Below are 21,495 nucleotides of genomic sequence, written 5' to 3'. Positions count from 1 at the left end.
ATAATTCTAGAAGAAACCAGAGAGTTAGTCATTTAGAATTACTTTTTTTGCACCAAATCAGTTTGTGCATCCTATATTCACTAAGAATTTTCTGTTTCTACTATGCCCCAAATAATTGGGCTTTGAGGATCTAGACATAACCATCTATCAAAAAGAATAAATCCTTTAATAAGACTTTGCCCTGTTCTAATTTTTACTGTACAATATTACACAACACATGTTGGCCAAAATGGTTAAGACGGTGAACTTCCTCCAACTATCTGCATAAAGAGGTCTTCACTGACTTAATTATCAGCTTCCAGTTTCCCCAGATATTCGTTACCTTGCAACTCCTCTTCACCCTCTGTATTCAACAGCCTTGTTGATCAAAACTTTAAATAAAGGGAATCAGCCTGCATAAAGCACCTGGAAACACATTAAGATTACAAAATACAAAGCAGCCGCTGCCCATGAGCATTCATTCATGTAGTTATATTTTAACAGCTGTTTTCTAAAAATGAACTTTTAATTCACAACCTTCGTGTTACATCAGTCCTTCACTGTTACTTTATTAAAAAGTCTTACTTGAAATAAACTAGGGCGGGGAAAAAAAGAGTTTACTTTGCATAAATGAAAGATGATATACTAAAAAGTCAAAAGTCTGTTTGGATCTTTAGCATCTATTCGGAATGCAGCAAGAGTATTGAAGAGTGTCATCAGATTTACATCCACAGTAAAACATTACCAATATTTACTGAGGCAAAATATATTCCAGCACCCAGCAATAAAAGGAACTTCCCAACAAGCATCCATTCAGGTAGTTAAACTAAACACATTGAAAGTCTGTCTTTACTTTCCAAACCTAAATCTCTATCACAGAAATCAATCCAAGTAGCTAACAGAAGTTAGACCTAATAGTATTTTAGCTGAAAAGGGAGCCTCCTTTGCAGCATTATACGCACCTACAAAAACCCTCAAACTACAGACACTAGTGGGATAGACCAGATCAAGCCAATGCAGTATCTAACTGCTTTAAAAAAAATCCTTGCCAGAGCCTCTCCTTGTCAGGTCACCAAATCAAAGGTTATATCCATAATGCCACAGCAAAACTGACGAAGACACGTAGATGACACTCGACTGGACTTCACTTCAGCACAAACCAGAGAAGAGAAAGACATTTCTCCCAAATGAACGGCGGGGCGGGGGAGAATACACCAGTAAAAATCCATTTAGCAGAGAAGCCTACTGATTTTAACACTAACCCATTTTAAATACCAACAAATGGTTGATTACTGGCCTACAATAGTACAGAGTAAAACCGCAGTGCGATGCAGGCCTGTTCTGAACTCACCCCAAGCTGTGTTGTCTTGTCTTGTCTTCCTTCAGTATCCAGCAACCTCAGATTCTGCAACAGCTGATCCAGTCCCACCTCCCACAAAACGTCATCAAAACCTGCGCATCCATATGCGTCATCACGCCGTGTGTAAACATTGCGTCCGCTAAAGGTTTTCCTGCTCGGCCGTGTGTTTGCGAACGCAAGGACGGTTGTAAAAAATCTCAACTTTGATGGACCCGGAGCTTGGTTATTAATCATGTGATTGTATTAGTTATCTTAAAATAATATTTAGATTCCCGGTATTGGGTGCGTCTGGCCGCAATGCATTCTGGTAATTGTAGTCATTCGGGTGGCGAGGACAGCTCGAGTTTACCGTTGATGCGAAAATGTTGGCAAAAGGATTATATTTTGTGCCACAGCAACGATTGGATCATTTCGTCCTCGAGGCCCGGCGGTATGAGCGGCGGTGCCGGCTGTGATCAACCATTCCGGCCAAGGCCCACCATTCCGGCCGACACCCTGGGCTGGAAGACCACAATACCCAAAAGGCTCCTCTTGTGGGCGGGTCTTAGCCTGTGGCTCGAGACCCGCCCAAGCGCACTGACGTCATCACCGGGAGCGTGTGTGCGTGATGAGGTCATCAGAGCGAGAGAGAGGAAGTGGTGGGTTTCCTTCCTGGACTCACTCTCTTAGGGACTGGTGTTTCATTAATGGCTGTTAGTTTAAAACAGGAAATAAATAAGATTTAAATTCAACTTTTTTTTTGTTAATAAATATCGAATATGTGTGGATGTTGCTTTTTAGCTCAACGCTTTTCAGGGCAAATTTAAGCTGAAGTGAAAAATGCCTAGAAGGAAACAGTCCAATCCTCAACCTGTGAAAAGTAAGTAGTCATTGCAGTCTGTGTAAATGAGGAAAAGAGAAGTAGGAGTGGGGTTACTTCTCCAGCTCCCGGGAAAGTGAATTCTGACTTGATCTAAACTTAAGATTTCTCTGATAAATAGAAAATAAGTCTAACTCAGCTTTATTAACTTGCTCACGGTGGGAGTTAGGAGAAAGTGATTTCCACTTTTGAATGTTGCTTTTAAACCCTGTCTGACTTTGAATCTGCAATATTCCTTGTATCACTTTTTGTTGTATATTATGGTGTAAGTAATACACTGCTGGAAGCTTGTGAGAGCTCAATGTGAGCTGGAAACAGATGTTGGAATCAAAGTTGAATTGGTTTAAGTAGTCTAGTGGCACATGACAATGGTGTGCTTTCTCAACAGTATCTTTAAATTCTATAATACCTTTTACATAGGGAAAAGAAAGAAGTCAAAGAAATGAAGAACAAGTCATGATGTGAGAGTTAGAAGTCTATGAAAGTAAGGTCTGAAAGATTCTGAATAACAAGGGTTTAGGGAGGCAGTTTCAGTCTGGTCAATTTGATTATAGCTGTGCAGCCATGGTGTGGGAGGAGGGGGAAGAGAGGGTGAGAAATGCAAAACGCAAGATTTGAAGGGTGTAGGAGAAGTTGTAATGCTGGACAAAGTTGCAGAGACAGGGTGGGACAAGGCCATTGTGGGACTGAAAGTGAGAGCAAGAATTTTCAGTTCACTGTATTGGGGTCCAAGAGGTTGGAGTGATGGAAGTAATAGATGAGTGGAAATTAGTTCATAACAAGGTGTGATCAGCTGAATTTTGAATATATTTGGAGTTTATAAAGGAGGAGAGGCCAGGAAGCAGGAAATTAGAAAAAAAAAAGATTGTCAATCTGACAAAATCCTGGATAATGGTTTCAACAACAGTGGGGTGGAGGTTGGTGATGTTGCAGAGATTAGAGTAAGTGATCTCGGTGATACATAGAATCTGTGGTTTGCATCTCGGCTTTGCGTCAAGCAGGATTTCAAGGTCACTGTCTGGTTTTGCTTCCAGTGAGTGGCCAGGGATGGGAATGGAGTTAGTGGCAAGGGAATTGCGCATATGATGGGGGCTGAAAATGATGGTTTTGGTCTCTCCAGCAGGCATCAGCTGGGCTCTGTTGGTAACACACACACTTCCTGAAAAAGAAAGATTTGCATTTATATAGCGCCTTTCATGACCACTGGACATTCCAAAGTGTTTTACAGTCAGCTAAGTACTTTTGAAGTGTCGTTACTGTTGTAATGTAGGAAACGTGGCAGCTAATCTGTGATGTTGATTGAGGGATCAATATTGGCCAGGACACCGGGATAACACCCCTGCACTTTTTTGAATAATATTATGGAATCTTTTATGTCCATCTGAGCGGGAAGACTGGTCCTTGGTTTAACATCTCATCCAAAAGGCAGCACCTCTGATAGTGCAGCACTCCCTCGTTACTGCACTAGAATGTCGGCCTTGATTGTTGTGCTCAAGTCCTGCAGTGGGTCTTCAAACCACAACCTTCTGGCTCCAAGGCCACAGCTGACTCTTTTAAGCTATGGGGTTTTTCCTGTAATTGGCCACATAATGAGTTCCTGATCTTATTTGGGCTCTTGGAGGTGGAGGTGTTGAGCAGAGGAATATAGTTGGAGTTGGCTATTCAGCCGCTTGAGCCTTTTCTGCCATTCAGTTAGATCATGGTTAATCTATATATCAACTCCATTTACCTACCTTTTCTCTATCTCTTGATACCCTTAAATATTGTAGATTTTTGATAGTTTGGAGGTAGAAAGTTCCAGATTTCCAGACTTGGAAAAAGTTCTTCCTGATTTCAGTCCTAAATGGCTGAGCTCTTAATTGTAAGATTGTGCCCACTTGTTCTGGATTGTCTCAGGAGTGGAAATAGTTTCTGTCGAATCCCTTTATCATTTCTAAGACCTCAGTTAATTACCCTTCAAATTGAGGGAATACAAGGCAAGTCTCTGCCTTGTCAATTTAACCCTTTAATCCCTGTTATCATTCCGGTTAATTCTCACTGTTAACGCTTCCAAAGCCAATGCGTTTCTTCAGGCTTGGTGCCCAAAACTGAACACAGTACTCCAGATGAGGGTCTGACCAAGGTTTTGTACAACTGAAGCCCACTTGAATTCATCGTCCTTGAGCTAAAGATGAACATTGCATTAGCTTTTAGTGATTTGTGTATGTGGACACTAAATCCCTGCTCCACCACAGCTCCTAGTCTCTCGCTATTTGAGAGGGTCACTCTCATGCACCTCATCGCTCGACTGGATCAATTTTTAGATCACCTAGCAGTTTGTTGCCCTTTTATCCTTTCAAAGGGAGGATGCTGTCTTCCCACATGACTCAAAGGTAAATAGCATTTCTGAGATCAAGAAGATTCCAGTTTTGATCTACTCAGTTTTTCAGTTAGCTGATCTCAATCATGACAGCAGTCAGGCATTACAATTCATTGCAGTGTCTTTAGGGTAATGTAGGGTAGGGCAAATTGCCCAGTGTTTCCAGTTCTGATCTCTGCCTAGTGACCTCTGCTGGAAGTACAGCCAGACAGACTTTGAGTGAGGCCAGGATCGGCCTCAGCTGTGATGTCCTTTGTGATTCAGTAGCCTGCCAACACTTGGTGTCAAAGCAAATCATGGCACTTAGCGAAGTAAGATACTGTCCATGAAATCAATGCTTTCAGGAGAGAACAGCAGAAAAAAAAGAGGGCGCTTCTAAGGTATTGAAGCAAAGCTCAGTGTGGGTGCAGGTATAAATGATTTGTGTCATCAGATTCTTGACTTGAATGTAAATTTTAAATAAATGTTTTATTTTGCAAGTAGCTTTTCCTCCCTAACTCATCCACTGGTATGTCATAGGATTTGTCTCTAGCCTTTTTTTTTCTTTTTATTTATTCTTGGGATGTGAGTGTCGCTGCCAAGACCAGCATTTATTGCCCATCCCTAATTGCCCTAGAGACGGTGGTGGTGAGCTGCCTTCTTGAACCGCTGCAGTTCATGTGGTGTAGGTACACCCACAGTGCTGTTAGGGAGGGAGTTCCAGGATTGTGTGGTGTCAATAATGGTATCAAAGTATAAATATTTATGTAGAAATAATTCTATGAAGCATTCATTTGAGGGGCCGTTTAGCTCAGCTAACTGGCTAAAGTGTGGGACAGAATAATGCCAACAGCGCAGATTCAATCCATGTACCAGCTGAGCTAGTTCTTGGGTCTTGCCGCCTTGCCCCATAGAGATATCATGGCATAAGCCATGATTAGCAACCCTCAGACAACGAGGACACTACATGAAGAGCGATTGATTCTTGCGCAGTGCTACTGTATACAAATTATGTTAACTATTATGGGATTGGAAATTACAGCTTTGTTAAATAAATTTAGTGTAGGATATTAATATTTCATGACATCCTTAATCAGATTGCTACATAAACATTTAAGTGCCTACTATTCATAGTAAGACTAGGAAATGAATATGAAATTGGTTGACGATAAGTTAGTGATGGATATTCATTAGGAGAGTGATGCCAGGGTGAACAGAATTACTGACTGCAGTACTTCAACACTCTCCTGGCTGGTTTCCCACATTCTACTCTCAGTAAACTTGAGATCATCCAAAACTGTGCTGCCCATCTCTTATCTCGCATCAAGTCCCGTTCACCTATCACTTCAGTGCTCGTTGACCTACATTGGCTCCTGGTAAAGTAACATCTTGATTTGAAAATTCTCATCCTTGTTTTCAAATTCCTCCATGACCTCACCCCTCCCTATCTCTTGATCTCCTCCAGCCCCACAACCCTCCAAGATAACCTCATAGAGAGATACAGCTCCGAAACAGGCCCTTTGGCCCACCGAGTCCATGCCGACATCAACCACCCATTTATACTAATCCTACATTAATCCCATTTTCCCTCTCTCATCCCCACCTTCCCTCAATTCTCCTACCACTTGCCTACACTAGGGACAATTTTTTTTAGTATGGTCGATTTGCCTATCAACCTGCAAGTCTTTGGCATGTGGGAGGAAACTGGAGGAAATTCACGCGGTCACAGGGAGAACTTGCAAACTCCACACACAGTACCCAGAACCGAACCTGGTTCGCTGGAGCTGTGAGGCCGCAGTGCTAACCACTGCGCCACTGTGCCAACCTCACATTTATCCACATTATACTGCATCTGCCGTGCATTTGCCCACTCACTCAACTTGTCCAAATCACCCTGAAGCCTCTCTGCATCCTCCTCACGACTCACCCTCCCACCCAGTTTTGTGTCATCTGCAAATCTGGAGATATTACATTTAGTTCCCTCATCTAAATCATTAATATATATTGATAACTGTACTCCTCTAATTCTGGCCTCTTAAACATCCCCGATTTTAATCACCCCACCATTGCTAGCCACCCCTTCTGTTGCCTAGGCCCTAGGCTCTGGAATTTTTTCCCAAAAATATATTTTATTCATAAAATTTGTAAAAGTACATTACATAGTTCCTATTTGACATTACATAAAGTGCAATACAGATCATTTTCTTTCAATACAGTACACGAGGTGCATCACTACCCGTTATATTTACAATGTACATTTACATTTCATGTCAAACATTCTCTGGTGCATACATATAGCCCTAAGCTCTGGGATTCCCTCCTGAAACTCTCCACCTCACTTACCTCCTTTAAGATATCCCATAAAACCTATCTGTTTGATGAATCTTTTGGTCATCTGCCCCAATATCTCATTATGTGGTCCAGTGTCATATTTTGTTTTGTGATGCTCCTGTGAAATGCCTTGGAACGTTGTATTATGTTAAAGGTGCTATACAGATACAAGTTGTTGTTCGGGCACTGATGCTGAGGTGCTGGCTGTTTCTAATTTGCATAGATGATTTGGATTCAGAAACCAATTCAAATTAGTCAAATTAGCAGATGACATAAAACTGAGGAAGATGGGCAGGCAAATCTGATGAGGCAGCCAAGGACCTATAAAACCTGTCTGTATGTGAAACAGTGGCAGATAGTTTAGACATCAGGAAATTTAGAAGGAAGATCTGAAAATCAGTTTGAAGGCGTTATATAACTATATGCTTCTATTCTTAACCAGGATAAGATGTGACTGTTTTGTAGATTTGTGTTTCAGTTTAATTTCCACTGGACTAAAACTGATGGGTTTTTTTTTTTACCCCCCTCGGAAGCTTGTAAATGTAAGGTATTGCTCAATAGAAGGAAAAAAGTGGGTAACAGACGAACCTGAGTGCATTGTATTTGGAGTTTTTCTGGTATTTGGCTGCCTTATCTGACTTGATTGCTCTCTTTTTTTTTTAGTTTTATATAATCTAATTGAATTGGCTAATGGTGAAGTGAAAGATCTAGATTCAGCATTTAATGTGTACAGTAACACTCAACTAGGTGAATAAAATGCTGAGCTATGGTTAGTGGAGCAGATGCTAAAACTGTATGGTACTCTGGTCATATAACTTAAACACTGCATTGACTTTGGTGATTCGGACATTCAAGGCCTGTAAGCAGTGCAGAGGTAGAACCAGGAGGATTGGGCATGAGGAAAGATTGCAGAAACTTGAACTGTTAAGTTGGGAAGTAGGATGATTATGCGAGGACATCAAACAGGTGTACAAGATAGTAAGTGATGTAGAAATGGCAAATCTGGAGCACTGCTTCATGTTACGTCACCTGACCAGCTGATACAAGTGCAAACTGATGGAAGGCAAACATGGGATGAATGTCTGGAAATTCTTCATGTAAAGAGTGATCGACACATGGACTGGTTAGGGTAATTGGAAACAAACATGAGACCATCTAAGAGGTGGTTGTTTGCATTATTACGGAATGGGGCAGTCGGTTTTCCTGAATATGTGAGCCAAGATGGGCAGAATGGTCTTCCTCATCCATACTTACCTTATGATTTGTCTTTTCTGATTGAGGCAATTGTGGCTCACTACATGAAACAGGTCACTTGAAAATGGCCATGACATTGAAGGGGTATTATCACATCGTTGCTTTGCATCATGATAAATATAAACCCAGTTTGCTCAGTGACTGTATTTATATGTGCATTGTCCACATTACGCAGTTATTTAATTCAAAAACCCAAAAAAGGAAATCGGGCTTATCCTGCTGATAATTATCCTTCCAGCCTGAGCATTAATGCAATGACTTCAGATATTGGCAAAGATGGAAGAATAACTGAATAGAAGATTATATATTAATATGTTGACTAACTTGTAGAGTTCACACTTCAGTCTTCAAACTGGGTAAAATTTGACTCTCTTTCCAGTAGATTTGTAACTCAGCTGATTTCCCCACAACCACAATGGAGTCAAAAGAGCAGTTTTACTTCTAAAAATAGGAAGTGTTTTAACTGACAAGGGGCTTATCAATTCACAATTGTTACTGAGAGGGAGGAGAGAGGCTCAGAGAAATTTTGTTTGCGTAGAGGTTGTTGGAGCATGGAATTGTTTGCCACAGGGAATGAATAAGGAAGGCACTGCATCTTTTGAGGAAAAAGTGGATAAATAGTTGAAGCAGAAAAAGCTGAAGGGTAGCGACATTAATTTTGGATTACTCTAGTAAACAGCTGATGCACTCAAAATGATCTGAATGGCTTGATTCTATGCTGTAAACTTCTATACTTGTATTTAGAGATTGTGTACTGTGTGGCTTTCAGAATTTTAAAAAAAATGATTTGAATGATAGTAAAAGCATTTGAATATTTATGATTGAAAGGCATTTGGCATAGGCAAATTCCAGTCTGATGATTTGAACATTGCCTCTTCTCATAATCTGGAGAATTAGGGGACAAGCGACAGAAGAAAGTTTGGGAAGATGGAAGACCATTCAGCCCTTTGTCAGGTAGCATTCTCACCTGAGTCACAAGCTTCCAGGTTCAAGTCCCACTGCAGGACTTGAGCACAAAAATAAAGACTTATGCACCAGTGCAGTACTGCAGGAGCGCTGCGCTGTCAGAGGTGCCATCTTTTAGATGGCATGTTAAATCGAGGCCCCGTCTGCGTGCTTGGGTGGGTGTTAAAGATCCTATGGCACTATTTTGAAGAGAAGGGGAGTTATCCCCGGTGTCCTGGCCAATATTTATCCCACCATTAACATCACAAATACAGATTATCTGCTCATTGTTACATTGCTAGATGTGGGAGTTCATTGTATGCGTATTGGCTGCCATGTTTCCTACATTACAGCAGTGACTATACTGCAAAAAAAAGTACTTCATTGGCTATTAAGCACTTTGAGATGTCTGGTGGTCATGAAAGGTGCTATATAAATGCAGGTGTTTTTTTTTTAATCTACTTCCAAAAACAAAATCTTGTACATCCCCATGGGCATCACCTGAGCGCGTAGTGACTAAAAGAAAACAAAGCTCCAAAATTTCTTCTGTAATTCTTAGAGGGAATGGAATGAAACTAGGAGATCAATTCTACACTTCACCCTTGACCAGCTACAATCCACTGATGAAATTCCCATGGATGTAGCAGGACTGAGGTCATGCAGTTTAAGAAAGACTGAGATTTTAGAATTTTCCAGTTTTCACTGTTCAAAAGAAAATGCTGTAGTAGGAGTTTCACGACCCTGTTCCTTGTGTTCCACGCTGACACATTACCTGTTTAATTATGCTGTCATATTCAAGGAGTTTTTTTTTTTGAGATACAGCACTGAAACAGGCCCTTCGGCCCACCAAGTCCGCGCCGACCATTAACCACCCATTTATACTAATCCTGCACCAATCCCATATTCCTACCACATCCTCACCTGTCCCTATACTCCTCTACCACCTACCTATACTAGTGGCAATTTATAATGGCCAATTCACCTATCAACCTGCAAGTCTTTTGGCGGTGGGAGGAAACCGGAGCACCCGGAGGAAACCCACGCAGACACAGGGAGAACTTGCAAACTCCACATAGGCAGTACCCAGATTTGAACCCGGGTCGCTGGAGCTGTGAGGCTGCGGTGCTAACCACTGCGCCACTGTGCCGCCCCTCATGTAACGTCATTACATGTTTTGAACTAAAAGATTTGGGGGGTAGGAAAGCTCGGGTGTACCAAGTGATTCAGCTTTTTGAAAGCTGGTAATCCATGTATCATGGAAGTGGCCACTGATTAATGAAGTATTTCCATAAGAATAGAGGGCCAACTCTGCTGCAGCCTGCTCCCAAAGGAACCCCTACTTAATGTATAATAGATTATTGACTAAAATATCATTTTGTACCTAAGGGCAAGTCACAGGCAAAAAAAAAGGCGTGGTATATTTTTTGCTTAAACAAGCAATTGTGCAATGTTTTAGCTTGTGTTTGCATTTCGGGAGCAGAAATACTTTGGGTGATTTAGGTCACAGGTTTGTCCTTTTAAGACAGATGCCTTGGTGAAGGCACAATAGTGAAGGACATCATGAAAGTCGAATAGAGAGAAGATGAAGTAAATCAAGAAGTGGTTAGGTGACACCATAGCTTGGTTTTAAAAGCTTGAGGCTTGGCGGAGGTCCAATACTGAAGAAGGTAAGGAGTTCCACAATTTGAGGTACTGGAAAAGAATGGGTTAGTGTAGGAAATTAGATTTTTAACAGGATAAAGGAACTGAAGAATGAGAAGGAGGTTCAGAGAGCAATTGTAGTAATATTGATAAAATAAATTATGGGAGAAGTTGAAGGCTGAAGGTGAAAAATGGATAGTTTATCAATGACACACTTGTTCTTGGATACTGGCATGTGCTTGAAAATATAGACACAGAAAAGTCATTGTATATTGAGGAACTTCTTTCCAGCTCGCAGTGAAAGTGTAGATGTTGGCGTTTTAGACATAATTATATCTCTGGTCTTGAAAAACTACATTTGTTCTGTTTTTATTCTTCATTTACTACAAGTTCCATTTGGAATCAAAATTTTAAAATGTTGACATATAGTTCCTGATCAGTTATCCAAACTCGATGGCCTTACAGATCAGAAGTAAGTTGCCCCAATGGTATTGATATGTTTCACTTCTATAGCACTCTACTCTCGGGAAGTGGACGTGTGAGCTCTCCTTCCTCGATCTTTGCTTTCCATCAGTTCAGAACAGGGTTTTAATTCATTATACAAACATAATCCTTCTTTACAGCAACTTGTCTCCTCCTTCCATTCTGATCTCAGACACCAAATGCAAGGAAGTCATGATTTTCCTTTCCTCGAGTAATGTCAAAGATATCTGCCCTGCTGTCTCTGCCTCTCAACTCTCGTGCTCGTTCACCTATCAGACTCCCATCTTGTCTTTTTCCATTGTCTCTGCTGTAACTTCACTCCTCCCCTTGCCATCAGTCAACTCAATTATGCTTTCTTGTCACCTTTACATCCCAGCTTCTGACCGTGCAATCTCCCATCAGTTCCATAATTGCTGACATCGTCAACCTAACCCTAATCTCTGGCTTGGCCTCTGTTTCACAAAATAAATGTTATCACACCTTTCTTAAAAAATCTATTTAATTCCCTTCATTTTCTTCAACGACTTCCTCATTTCCAACCTGAGGGGCCTGGATAGAGTGGAGGTGTAGAGCCTATTTACCTTAGGTCAGTGACTGGGGGGCATAGATTTAAAGTGATTGGAAGAGGTGAGATGAAGAAAAAAAAAGTCACCTAGAGGGTGGTGGGGGTCTGGAACTCACTGCCTGAAAGGATGGTAGAGGCAGAAACCCTCAACTCAATTAATGCAGTCTGGATATGCACCTCAAGTGCCGTAATCTGCAGGGCTGCGGACCAATTGCTGGAAGGTGGGATTAGACTGGGTGGATCATTTTTCGGCTGGCACAGACGCAATGGGCCAAGTGGCCCCTTTCTGTGCCATAAACCTTCTGTGATTCTGTTGTATAATTCTATTGACAACTTCATCCAGCTCCACCTTCTCTCAAACTGTCCAGCTTTGTGGCACTGCTCACTCCTGGTTCCACTTCAACATCACCATGAATAGTTTCTCCTTTTATGTATGCATGGTCATTCTGGTGTACCTTGGGGTACTGTCCTTGGCTTCCTCCTATTCAACATTTACATGCTAGCTCCTGATGATGCCTGGAAGCATAACGATGGCTTTCACATATGCTGATGGTTGAGAATATAACATAAATAGGAGCAGGAATAGGCCATATGGCCCCTCAAACCTGCTCGATCATGCAATAAAATCATTGATAATCCGTGCTTTCAACTACACTTTCTTGCTTGATCCCCATATCCCTTGATTCCCTTAGAGACCAAAAATCTATCTCAGCCTTGAATGTACTCAACAATTGAGCATCTACAGCTTGCTGGCATAGAGAATTCTAAAAGATACACAACTCTGAGTGAAGAAATTTCCCCTCATCTCTGTTCTAAATAGCCAACTTCTCATCCTGAGACTATTCCCCCTTGTCCTCGACTCCAGCTGGAGGAAACAGGCTCTTTGCATCTACCCAGTCAAGCCCCCTCAGAATATTTCATGTTTCAGTGAGATCACCTATTCTTCTAAACTCGAGAGTATGGGTTGAATCTATTCAACCTCTCATCGTAGGAGAACCCTCTCATCCCAAGAATCAGTCTGGTGAACCTTCATTGCAACCCCAAGGCAAGTATAACTGTCCTTGGGTACAGAGACCAAAACAGTGTAGGACTGCAGCAAGACTTCCTTATTGTTGTACTCCAGCTTCCTTGCAATAAAGGCCAACATGCCGTTTGCCTTCCTAATTGCTTGCTGTACCAATACCAGCTCCCTCAATCCTATTCCCACTAAACTGCTGACCAGTCAACTTCCCTTCCTGCCTTCCATGTTAATTGATATTAAATGGTTCTCTCTCTTCAGGCAGAGTCCAACACATCAGTGAAAAAGACAAGGCTGAAGCATTTGCAACCATCTTCAGCCAGAAGTGCCAAGTGGATGATCCATCTTGGCTTCCTCCTGAGCTCCCAGCATCACAGATGCCCGCCTTCAGACAATTCGATTCACTCCACGTGATATCAAGAAACAGCTGAAGGTACTGCATACAGCAAAGGCTATGGGCCCCGACAACATGCTGGCTGTAGTACTGAAGACTTGTGCTCCAGAACTAGCCATGCCCCCAGCCAAGCTGTTCCTGTACAGCTACAACACTGGCATCTATCTGACAATGTGGAAAACTGCCCAGGTATGTCCTGTCTACAAAAAGCAGGACAAATCCAATCTGGCCAATTACTGCCTCATCAGTCTACTCTCCACCATCAGCAAAGTGATGGAAGGAGTCATTGACAGTGCTATCAAGCGGCACTTACTCAGCAATAACCTGCTCGCTAATGCTCAGTTTGGATTCCACCAGGGATGCTCAGCTCCAGACCTCATTACAGCCTTTGTCCAAACGTGGACAAAAAAGCTGAATCCAAGAGGTAAGTGACCGCCCTTGATGTTCAGGCAGCATTTGACTGAGTATGGCATCAAGGAGCCCTAGCAAAATTGAGGTCAGTGAGAATTGGGGGAAACTCTCCACTGGTTGGAGTCATAACTAGCACAAAGGAAGATGGTCGTGGTTGTTGGAGGTCAATCATATTAACCCCAGGACATGACTGCAGGAGTTCCTCAGGGCAGTGTACTAAGCCCAACCATCTTCAGCTGTTTCATCAATGTCCTTCCCTCCAAGATAAGGTCAGGAATGGGACGTGCAATCGTCAGCGAACAATGTTCAGCACCATTCACAACTCCTCAGATACTGAAGCAATCTGTGCCTGCTTGCAGCAAGACCTGGATAACATTCAGGCTTGAGCTGATAAGTGGCAAGTAACATTTGCACCACAAAGTGCCAGGCAATGACTATAAACCAACAGGAGAGAATTTAACTATCTCCACATGACATTCAATGGCATTACTATGGCTGAATCCCCCATCATCAATATCCTGGGGGTTACCATAGACTAGAAATTTAACTGAACCAGCCATATGAATACCATGGCTACATGAGCATGTCAGAGGCTGAGAGTTCTGCAGCAAGTAACTTATTTCCTGACTCCCCAAAGCCTATCTGCATTGCACAGGGTCAGGAGTGTGATGGAATACTCTCCACTCGCCTGGATGAGTGCAACTCCAGCAACACTCAAGAAGCACAACACAATCCAGGATAAAGCAGCCTGTTTGATTGGCACTCCATTTGCCATATTAAACATTCACTTCCTCCACCACTGGTGCACAGTGGCAGCAGTGTGTACCATCTACAAGATGCACTGCAGCAACTCACCAAGGCTCCTTCGACAGCACCTTCCAAACTAGCGACCTCTACCACCTAGAAGCTCAAGGGCAGCAGGCACATGGGAACACCATGACCTGCAGGATCCTCCAAGCTACACACCATCCTGACTTGAAACTATATCGCTGCTCCTTCACTGTCACTGGGTCAAAATCCTGGAACTCCATCCCTCACAGCACTGTTGGTGTACTTCCACCATATGAACTACAGCGGTTCAAGAAGGCAGCTCACCAACACCTTCGAGGGCAATTAGGAATGGGCAATATATGCTGGCCTAGCCAGTGATGCTCATATCCCACAAATAAATTTTTTAAAAAGTATTATCCCCTCTACTTCAAATCTGCTATCATAGCCTTTTTCCTAAAAAAAAAAACCGTTGGAACACTCTGTCCTTGCAAACTAGCATCCCATCTCCAATCTATCTTCTCAAGTCCTTGAACATTTTGCTTCCCAAATCTGTGCCATTTTCCCCAAAAGCAATTATTGTTTGAATCCTTCCAATTGAGTTTCTGCCCCACCACAGTACCAAATTGGCTCTTCTCAAAGTCACATAATGACATCCTTTGTGACTGTGACAAAGGTAAGTTATCCCTCCTCACCCTACTTGAACTGTCTGCTGCCTTTGACACAGTTGATTACTCCATCCTCCTCCAATGCCTGTTCATCATCCAGCTGGGTGGGACTGCACTCACCAGGTCCCATTATTAGCTTTCTAATCATGGCCAGGGAATCACCTGCAATGGTTTCTCTTCCAACTCCTGCACCTTTGGTGTTACCCAAAGATCTGTCCTTGGCCCCCTTCTGTTTCTCATCTGCATGCTGCCCCTCTGACATTCGAAAATGCAGCATCAGTTTCCATATGTACACTGACAACACCCAGCTCTACCTCATCCTCATACCTCTTTTGACCCTTCCACGGTCTCTAAATTATTATAACTTCCTGTCTCAGCCTCTAAGGGATCCATGTTTACTTTTAGTAATCTCTTTTTACATACTTGAAGTGCTCTCAATCTGTTCTTATATTTCTTGCTAGTTTACTCTCATTCTATTTTTTTTACCTCTGTCAATTTTTGGTCACCCTTTGCTGATTTCTGAAACTCTCCCAATCCTCAGGCTTGCTACTCTGGGCATTATTATATAAGCCTCTTCTAATCTAACACTCTCCTTAACCTTCTTAGTTAGTATCATGACAGGCCACTGTTTCCATGGAGTTTATATTTCTCAATGGAATATATATTCATTGAGAATTAAGAATTTTTCACATCTTCAGCATTGCTTATCTACTATCTACCTAATTTCCTATTTTGCCTTAGCCAGCTTGCCCCTCATACCTATGTAATTGACTTTATTTTAAGTTTAATGCTCTTGGATTTGAATATGTCACTCTGAAACTCTGTTAAATTCGATCATCCTGATCACTCTTTCCCCAGAGGATCCCTTAACCTAATTTGGATAACAAGTTAATCCTGTCTCATTACAGAAGACAAGATCTAAAATAGCCTCTTAGCTGGTTGGTTCCACAACTTATTGTTCCTGGAAGCTGATTTGAATTCATCCTCCATTCTAATTTTGCCAATTTGATTTTTCCCGTCCCTCGTGATTATTACATTTTCTTTGTTACAAGTTCCTCTTCTTTCCCAATTAATACTCTGTTCAACAGTATAGTTACTATTAGGGGGCCTATAAACTACTTTCAACAGTGTTTTCTGCTCCTTGTTGTTTCTTATCTCTGCCTATACTGATTCTACTTCCTGCTATTCCGAGCCAAGATCCTCCCTCACTTCTGTCCTTATGTCATCCTTTATTATCAGGGCCAACCCAACCCCACCCCATCCCACTACTTTCCCTTTCCATTTTGTCTATTTTTTCCAAAGTGTCATGTACCCTGGATATTTTGTTCCCAGCCTTTGTCACTGTGCAATCACATCTCTGTAATGGCTATGAGATCAAACCGATTTATCTCTATTTTTGCTATTAATTCATCTATCTTACTACAAATGTTTCATGCATTCAAATAAAGCACCTTTAATTTTAACTTTACTATTTTCCCATGATTTGACCTTATCCACTGATGTACTTCCTGTTGCATTCTGCTTATCTTTACCCAAATCGCTGCCTATGGGCTTGATTTTTCTTTTCAGATTTTTACTTTTCACCTCATTGAAACTCTCCACCACCTCCTCCCCCCCACCTCAGCTGTTTTAGTTTCAAGCCTAGTTGTTCGATTAACCAGGACATTGGTTCTTGCCCAGTTTAAGTGGAGCCCATTCCAAAAGAACAGTTCTGATGAAAGGTCACAGGCCTGAAACGTTAACTCTGCTTTTCTTTCCACAGATGCTGCCAGACCTGCTGAATATTTCCAGCACTTTGTTTTTATTTGAACTCTCTGCCTCAGAAGGTGGTGGAGGTGGGGTCATTGAATGTTTTTAAGGGAGGAGGTAGATAGGTTCTTGTTAGGCAAGAGAATCAAAGGCTATTGAGAGTAGATGGGAGTGTGGAATTCGAGACACAAACAGATCAGCCATGATCTTATTGAATGGCAGAGCAGGCTAGAGGGGCCAAATGGCTGACTTCTGCTCCTAATTCATATGTTCGTAATAGTTCCCTTTTTTCCCCCCCAAGTACTAGTGCCAGTACCCCAAGAATCAATACCTCTGTCTCCCAACCCACTCTTTGAGCTACACATTCTACACTTCGATCTGTTTGACCCTCTGTCAATTCTCACGTGGCTCAGGTAGTAATCAAGAGATTACCTTTTGAAATTCTGCTGATTAATTTGGACCCAAGCTCCTCAAACTGCCTCAGCAGAACCTCAATCTCCCTATGTCATTGGTTTCTACATCGGCCACAACAACTGGATCCTCCCCCTTTCACTCCAAGTTCGTCTGTAACTGTGAGATGCTCTTAACCCTAGCACCAGGCAGGCAAGCTTCAGATATCTCTGTTCAGGCTGCAGAGAACAGTATCTATCTCATTGACTATACTTTGTCCTACCGCTACCACATTGCTTTTCACTCCCCCACTTGAATGGCCTCCTGTATCACAGTGCCATGGTCAGTTTGCTCCTCCCCCTTGCAGACTTTGCCCTCATCCATACCAACAGCAAGAAACTCGTACATGTTGGACAAGGCAAAAACTGAGGCTCCACCTGCACTGCACCTGGGGTCCCCTTATCTGCCTGACTTGCAATCACACCCTCCTGTCCATGACTGCTAACCAGACCTGTACCACTTCCTAATCTAAGGGATGTGAAGGCCTCTTGAATAAAAGTTTCCAGGTAACACTTCCCCTTCCTGATGCCCCACAATGTCTGCACCTCAGATTCCAGCTCAACAACTGAGCAGAAATTCCTCGAGCTGTAGAATCATAGAATGGTTACAACAACAGCAAGTTATATAGCACTTTTAATGTAATAAAATGTCCCAAGGCACTTCACAGGAGCATTATACAGCACAAAAGGAGGGCATTCAGCCCTTCGTGTCCATGCCGGCTCTCTGGAAGAGCAACTCGGCTAGTCCCACTCCCTTGCCCTTGCCTCATAGCTCAGCAATTTTCTTCTTTTCAGGTGCTTATCCAGTTCCCTTTGAGAACCACGACTGAATCTGCCTCCACCACACACTCATGCAGTACAGTCCAGATCCTAATCACTTAGTGTGTTTTTAAAAAAAAAAAGCTCATCCTCATGTCGCTGTTGCTTCTTTTGCCAATATCTTAAATTGGTGTCCTCTGGTTCTTGACCCTTCCAGCAACAGGAACAGTATGTCTATCTAGACCCCTCATGATTTTGAATGCCTCTATCAAATTTCCTGTCAACCTTCTCTTCTCCAAGGAGAACAGCCCCAGCTTCTCCAGTCTATCCACATAACTGTAGACCCTCTCCCTGAAACCATTCTCATAAACCTTTTCTGCATCCTCAAAAGCATTCACCTCCTTCCTAAAGAATTGGTCGCAATACTCCAGTTGAGGCTAAACCAGTGTTTTATAAAGGTTCATTATAGCTTCCTTGCTTTTGCACTCAATGCCTCTATTTATAAAGTCCAGGATCCCATACGCCTTATTAGCTGCTTTCTCAACCTGTCATGCTACCTTCAGCAACTTGTGCACATATACCCCCCAGGGGTGTCTCTGTTCCCTTTTGAATTATGCCCTTTATTTTCCTCTCCTCGTTCTTCCTACCAAAATGTATCACTTCATACTTCTCTGCAGTAAATTTCATCTGACGTGCGTCCGCCCATTCCACCAGTCTATCTATGTCCCCTTGACATCTATCACTAACTCTTCTCACAGTTCACACTACTTCCAAGCTTTGTCATCTGCAAATTTTGAAATTGTGCCCTGTACACCCAAGTCCATTTCATTCATATCAAGAAAAGCAGCGGTCCTAGTACTGACCCCTGGGAAACCCCACTGTATACATTCCTGCAGTCTGAAAAACAAATGTGCACAACTACTGTTTCCTGTCACTCAGCCAACTTTGTATCTATGCTGCCACTGTCCCTTTACGTCCATGGGCTTCATCTTTTCTGGTAAGCCTATTAAGTGGCTGTTTATCAAATGCCTTTTGGATGTCCATGTACGCCACATCAACTGCAATACCCTCACCAACACTCTGTTACCTCATCAAAAAACTGACAAGTTTGTTAAACACGATTTGCCTTTTATCAAATCCATGCTGCCTATCAATTAATCCACACTTGTCTAAATGACTTAATTTTGTCCCAGATTATCATTTCTAAAAGTTTTCCCACCATCAAGGTTAAATTGACTGGCTTGTAGTTAACGGGGTTTATCCTTGCACTCTTTTTTTTTGAAAAAAGGTATAACATTTGCAATCTCCAGTTCTCTGGCTTGTATCTAAGGAGGATTGGAAGATTATGGCCAGTACTTCTGCAGTTTCCACCCCTCCCTCAGCATCCTTAGATCCATCTAACCCATCCAGTCCTGGTGACTTACCAACTTAATTAGCCTATCTAATACCTCCTGTTTATCAAGTTTTAGCCTGTCAAGTATCTCATTGCAGACACTTACTGCAGATATGGTTGTCATTGGATCGCAGTGCTCTCCACATGCTTCTATGTGCTGCATTTGGGGAACAGCACTTGCACTGGCATCCCTATCTAACTTTGTTCTGTTTATTTAATTAAAGTTTATGTCTGCAGTCAACTTGGCTTATAGTTTAGTTTTTAAACTAATTACTTGATCTAGTAATGTCGATTAAATTAAATCTTGATCTGTAATATGAACCACTACAAGTATTGGAGGTAAAAGCAGCATCTCTTTCTCCATCTGCACAGAATTCCCACTCTCACCAAATTTCCAACTTTTACATTCTGTTTATGATGCACTCTGTTTGTTTACAGATAACAGTTTACTTTTATGTACCTTTTCAAGTCACACCCAAGTTACAAATGCTCACTCAGCTCCTTGCTCACACTAATTAGCCCCAATTCAGGCAATCATTTATGGCTGATTGGATAATATAGATTATACTACCTAGTCAACCATGCATGGAACTGAACAAGTGATGTTATGAATTTGTGCCTGAACAAAATTAGTCTCCTAACATTGAAGATTAAAAATATGTTCTTATAAAATTCCCATTGGATAACCTTGGGCCTTGTAGCTTCACATTTTGCCTGTGCTATATTACAGCAAAACAAAGTGGGAATGTCCACCAAACAGTTGGAGAACATAAACAGGAGCAGGAGTAGGCCATCGAGCCTGCTCTGCCATTCAATAAAATGGCTAAACTTATACATCAACTCCACTTTTCTGCCCTATGCCAGTATCTCTTGATTCTGTTGGTGCCCAAAAATCCATTGACTCAGTCTTGAATATACTGATCGACTGAGTCCTCTGGGGTAGAAAATTCCAAAGATTCCCAAGCCTTTGAGCAAATAAATTTCTCTTCATCTCAGTGCTAGATGGCTGACACCTTATCCTGAGACTACAACCCCTAGTTCTAGACACTCCAACTAGGGGAAACAGCCTCTCAGCATCTACCCTGTTGAGTCCTCTAAGAACTTTTTCTGTTTCAATGAGATCACCTCTTATTTTTCTGAACTCCAGAGAATATAGGCCCATCAAACTCAATCTTTGCTCATAGAACAGCCCTCTCATCTCAGGAATCAATCTTGTGAGCCTTCGTTGCATCCCTTCTAAGGCAAGTATGTCATTGGGTAAGGAGACCAAAATTGTGCCCAGTACTGTAGGTATGGTGTCACGATGACTTCGGCCATTTTAGTTGGCAGTCCATTAATATATTTGTAAAGATTCTACATTTCAAAACAGATGATCACCATACCTAAGAGAGGCAATAAAGTACGTGTTAGAATCTTCCCAGGATGATGTTGACTATGGACTATTTTAATTCTACAGTTGAGTCAGAGGATAGCTGTGAACACAATGGGCCTGAAGAGCTGGTCCTGGAGAGTGACCTGATGCTCGAACAAGAGCTGGACTTTGAAGATTCTGAGAAGATCATGGGCTTTGAAAAAGAGTCAAAAGGTTTGAAAAATCTTGTTTCTTTTTGTGTTCCCAAAACATTATTGTGGGAGTCATTCTTCTCTGGGACTTGATGTTCATGAGCCAAAATAACAGGATGGGAGTGTTTATCAGCCTTGTGTGGGCCAGATGTTTTGATTAATAAGGTCCAGGGCAATTTGTACCTTGCATGTTGCTGTTACTCACTTTGATTTTTTTTCTGCGGATTAGTTAAAAATGTGTTGTACTTAATCACTGCTAGAAACAAAATGAAAGATGATGGAGATCAGAGAGTGGTAATGGTGTTTAACACTGAAGCTGGTCTAAAAATAGCTTATATTGCAGAAAACTAAAGCTACATTTCCTCCCATTCCCTGTTATATAAAAGCTACAAAGCGCTCAGCCAAATTAACAATGCTATGCAAAAAAAAAACTCCTTCAGTTTAATTTCATCTTTGTATATTGTATTATGTTCATGGAAAGTTAATGCAAGTAGGGTGGGACCCATAACTCTAGGGCAGGGAAGAACTGGCAGTTACACTCACCTCTTTGTAAGCATTGCTCCTGTTG

General features: G+C 41.9%; 2 protein-coding genes across 6 annotated transcripts in view; one reads left to right on the top strand and one right to left on the bottom strand.

The window, feature by feature from the left end:
* Positions 1-1,834, bottom strand: part of si:ch211-278j3.3 (E3 ubiquitin-protein ligase RNF19A) — a 91,261-nt gene extending 89,427 nt beyond the window's left edge. For 4 of the 5 annotated variants that reach the window (XM_068026033.1, XM_068026041.1, XM_068026039.1 and 1 more), the window contains exon 1: positions 1,331-1,832. The gene's annotated coding sequence lies outside the window, so the exon portion shown is untranslated. Of the gene's footprint in view, positions 1-1,330 lie in introns of all 5 variants that reach the window. The other variant, XM_068026043.1, reaches the window with a different exon arrangement.
* The window catches only part of LOC137360866 (zinc finger protein 107-like), a 68,555-nt gene continuing 48,539 nt past the window's right edge, over positions 1,480-21,495 (top strand). Inside the window, exons 1-2 of the mRNA XM_068026025.1 lie at positions 1,480-2,198; positions 20,821-20,949. Coding sequence (XP_067882126.1) covers positions 2,159-2,198; positions 20,821-20,949 — 169 coding nt within the window. The 5' untranslated portion in view covers positions 1,480-2,158. The remainder of the gene's footprint in view (positions 2,199-20,820; positions 20,950-21,495) is intronic.

Source organism: Heterodontus francisci, chromosome 3 (assembly GCF_036365525.1).
Source record: "Heterodontus francisci isolate sHetFra1 chromosome 3, sHetFra1.hap1, whole genome shotgun sequence".
Lineage (NCBI taxonomy): Eukaryota > Metazoa > Chordata > Chondrichthyes > Heterodontiformes > Heterodontidae > Heterodontus > Heterodontus francisci.
The sequence above is the reverse complement of the archived record's forward strand: the minus strand, read 5'-3'. Positions and strand labels throughout refer to the sequence as shown.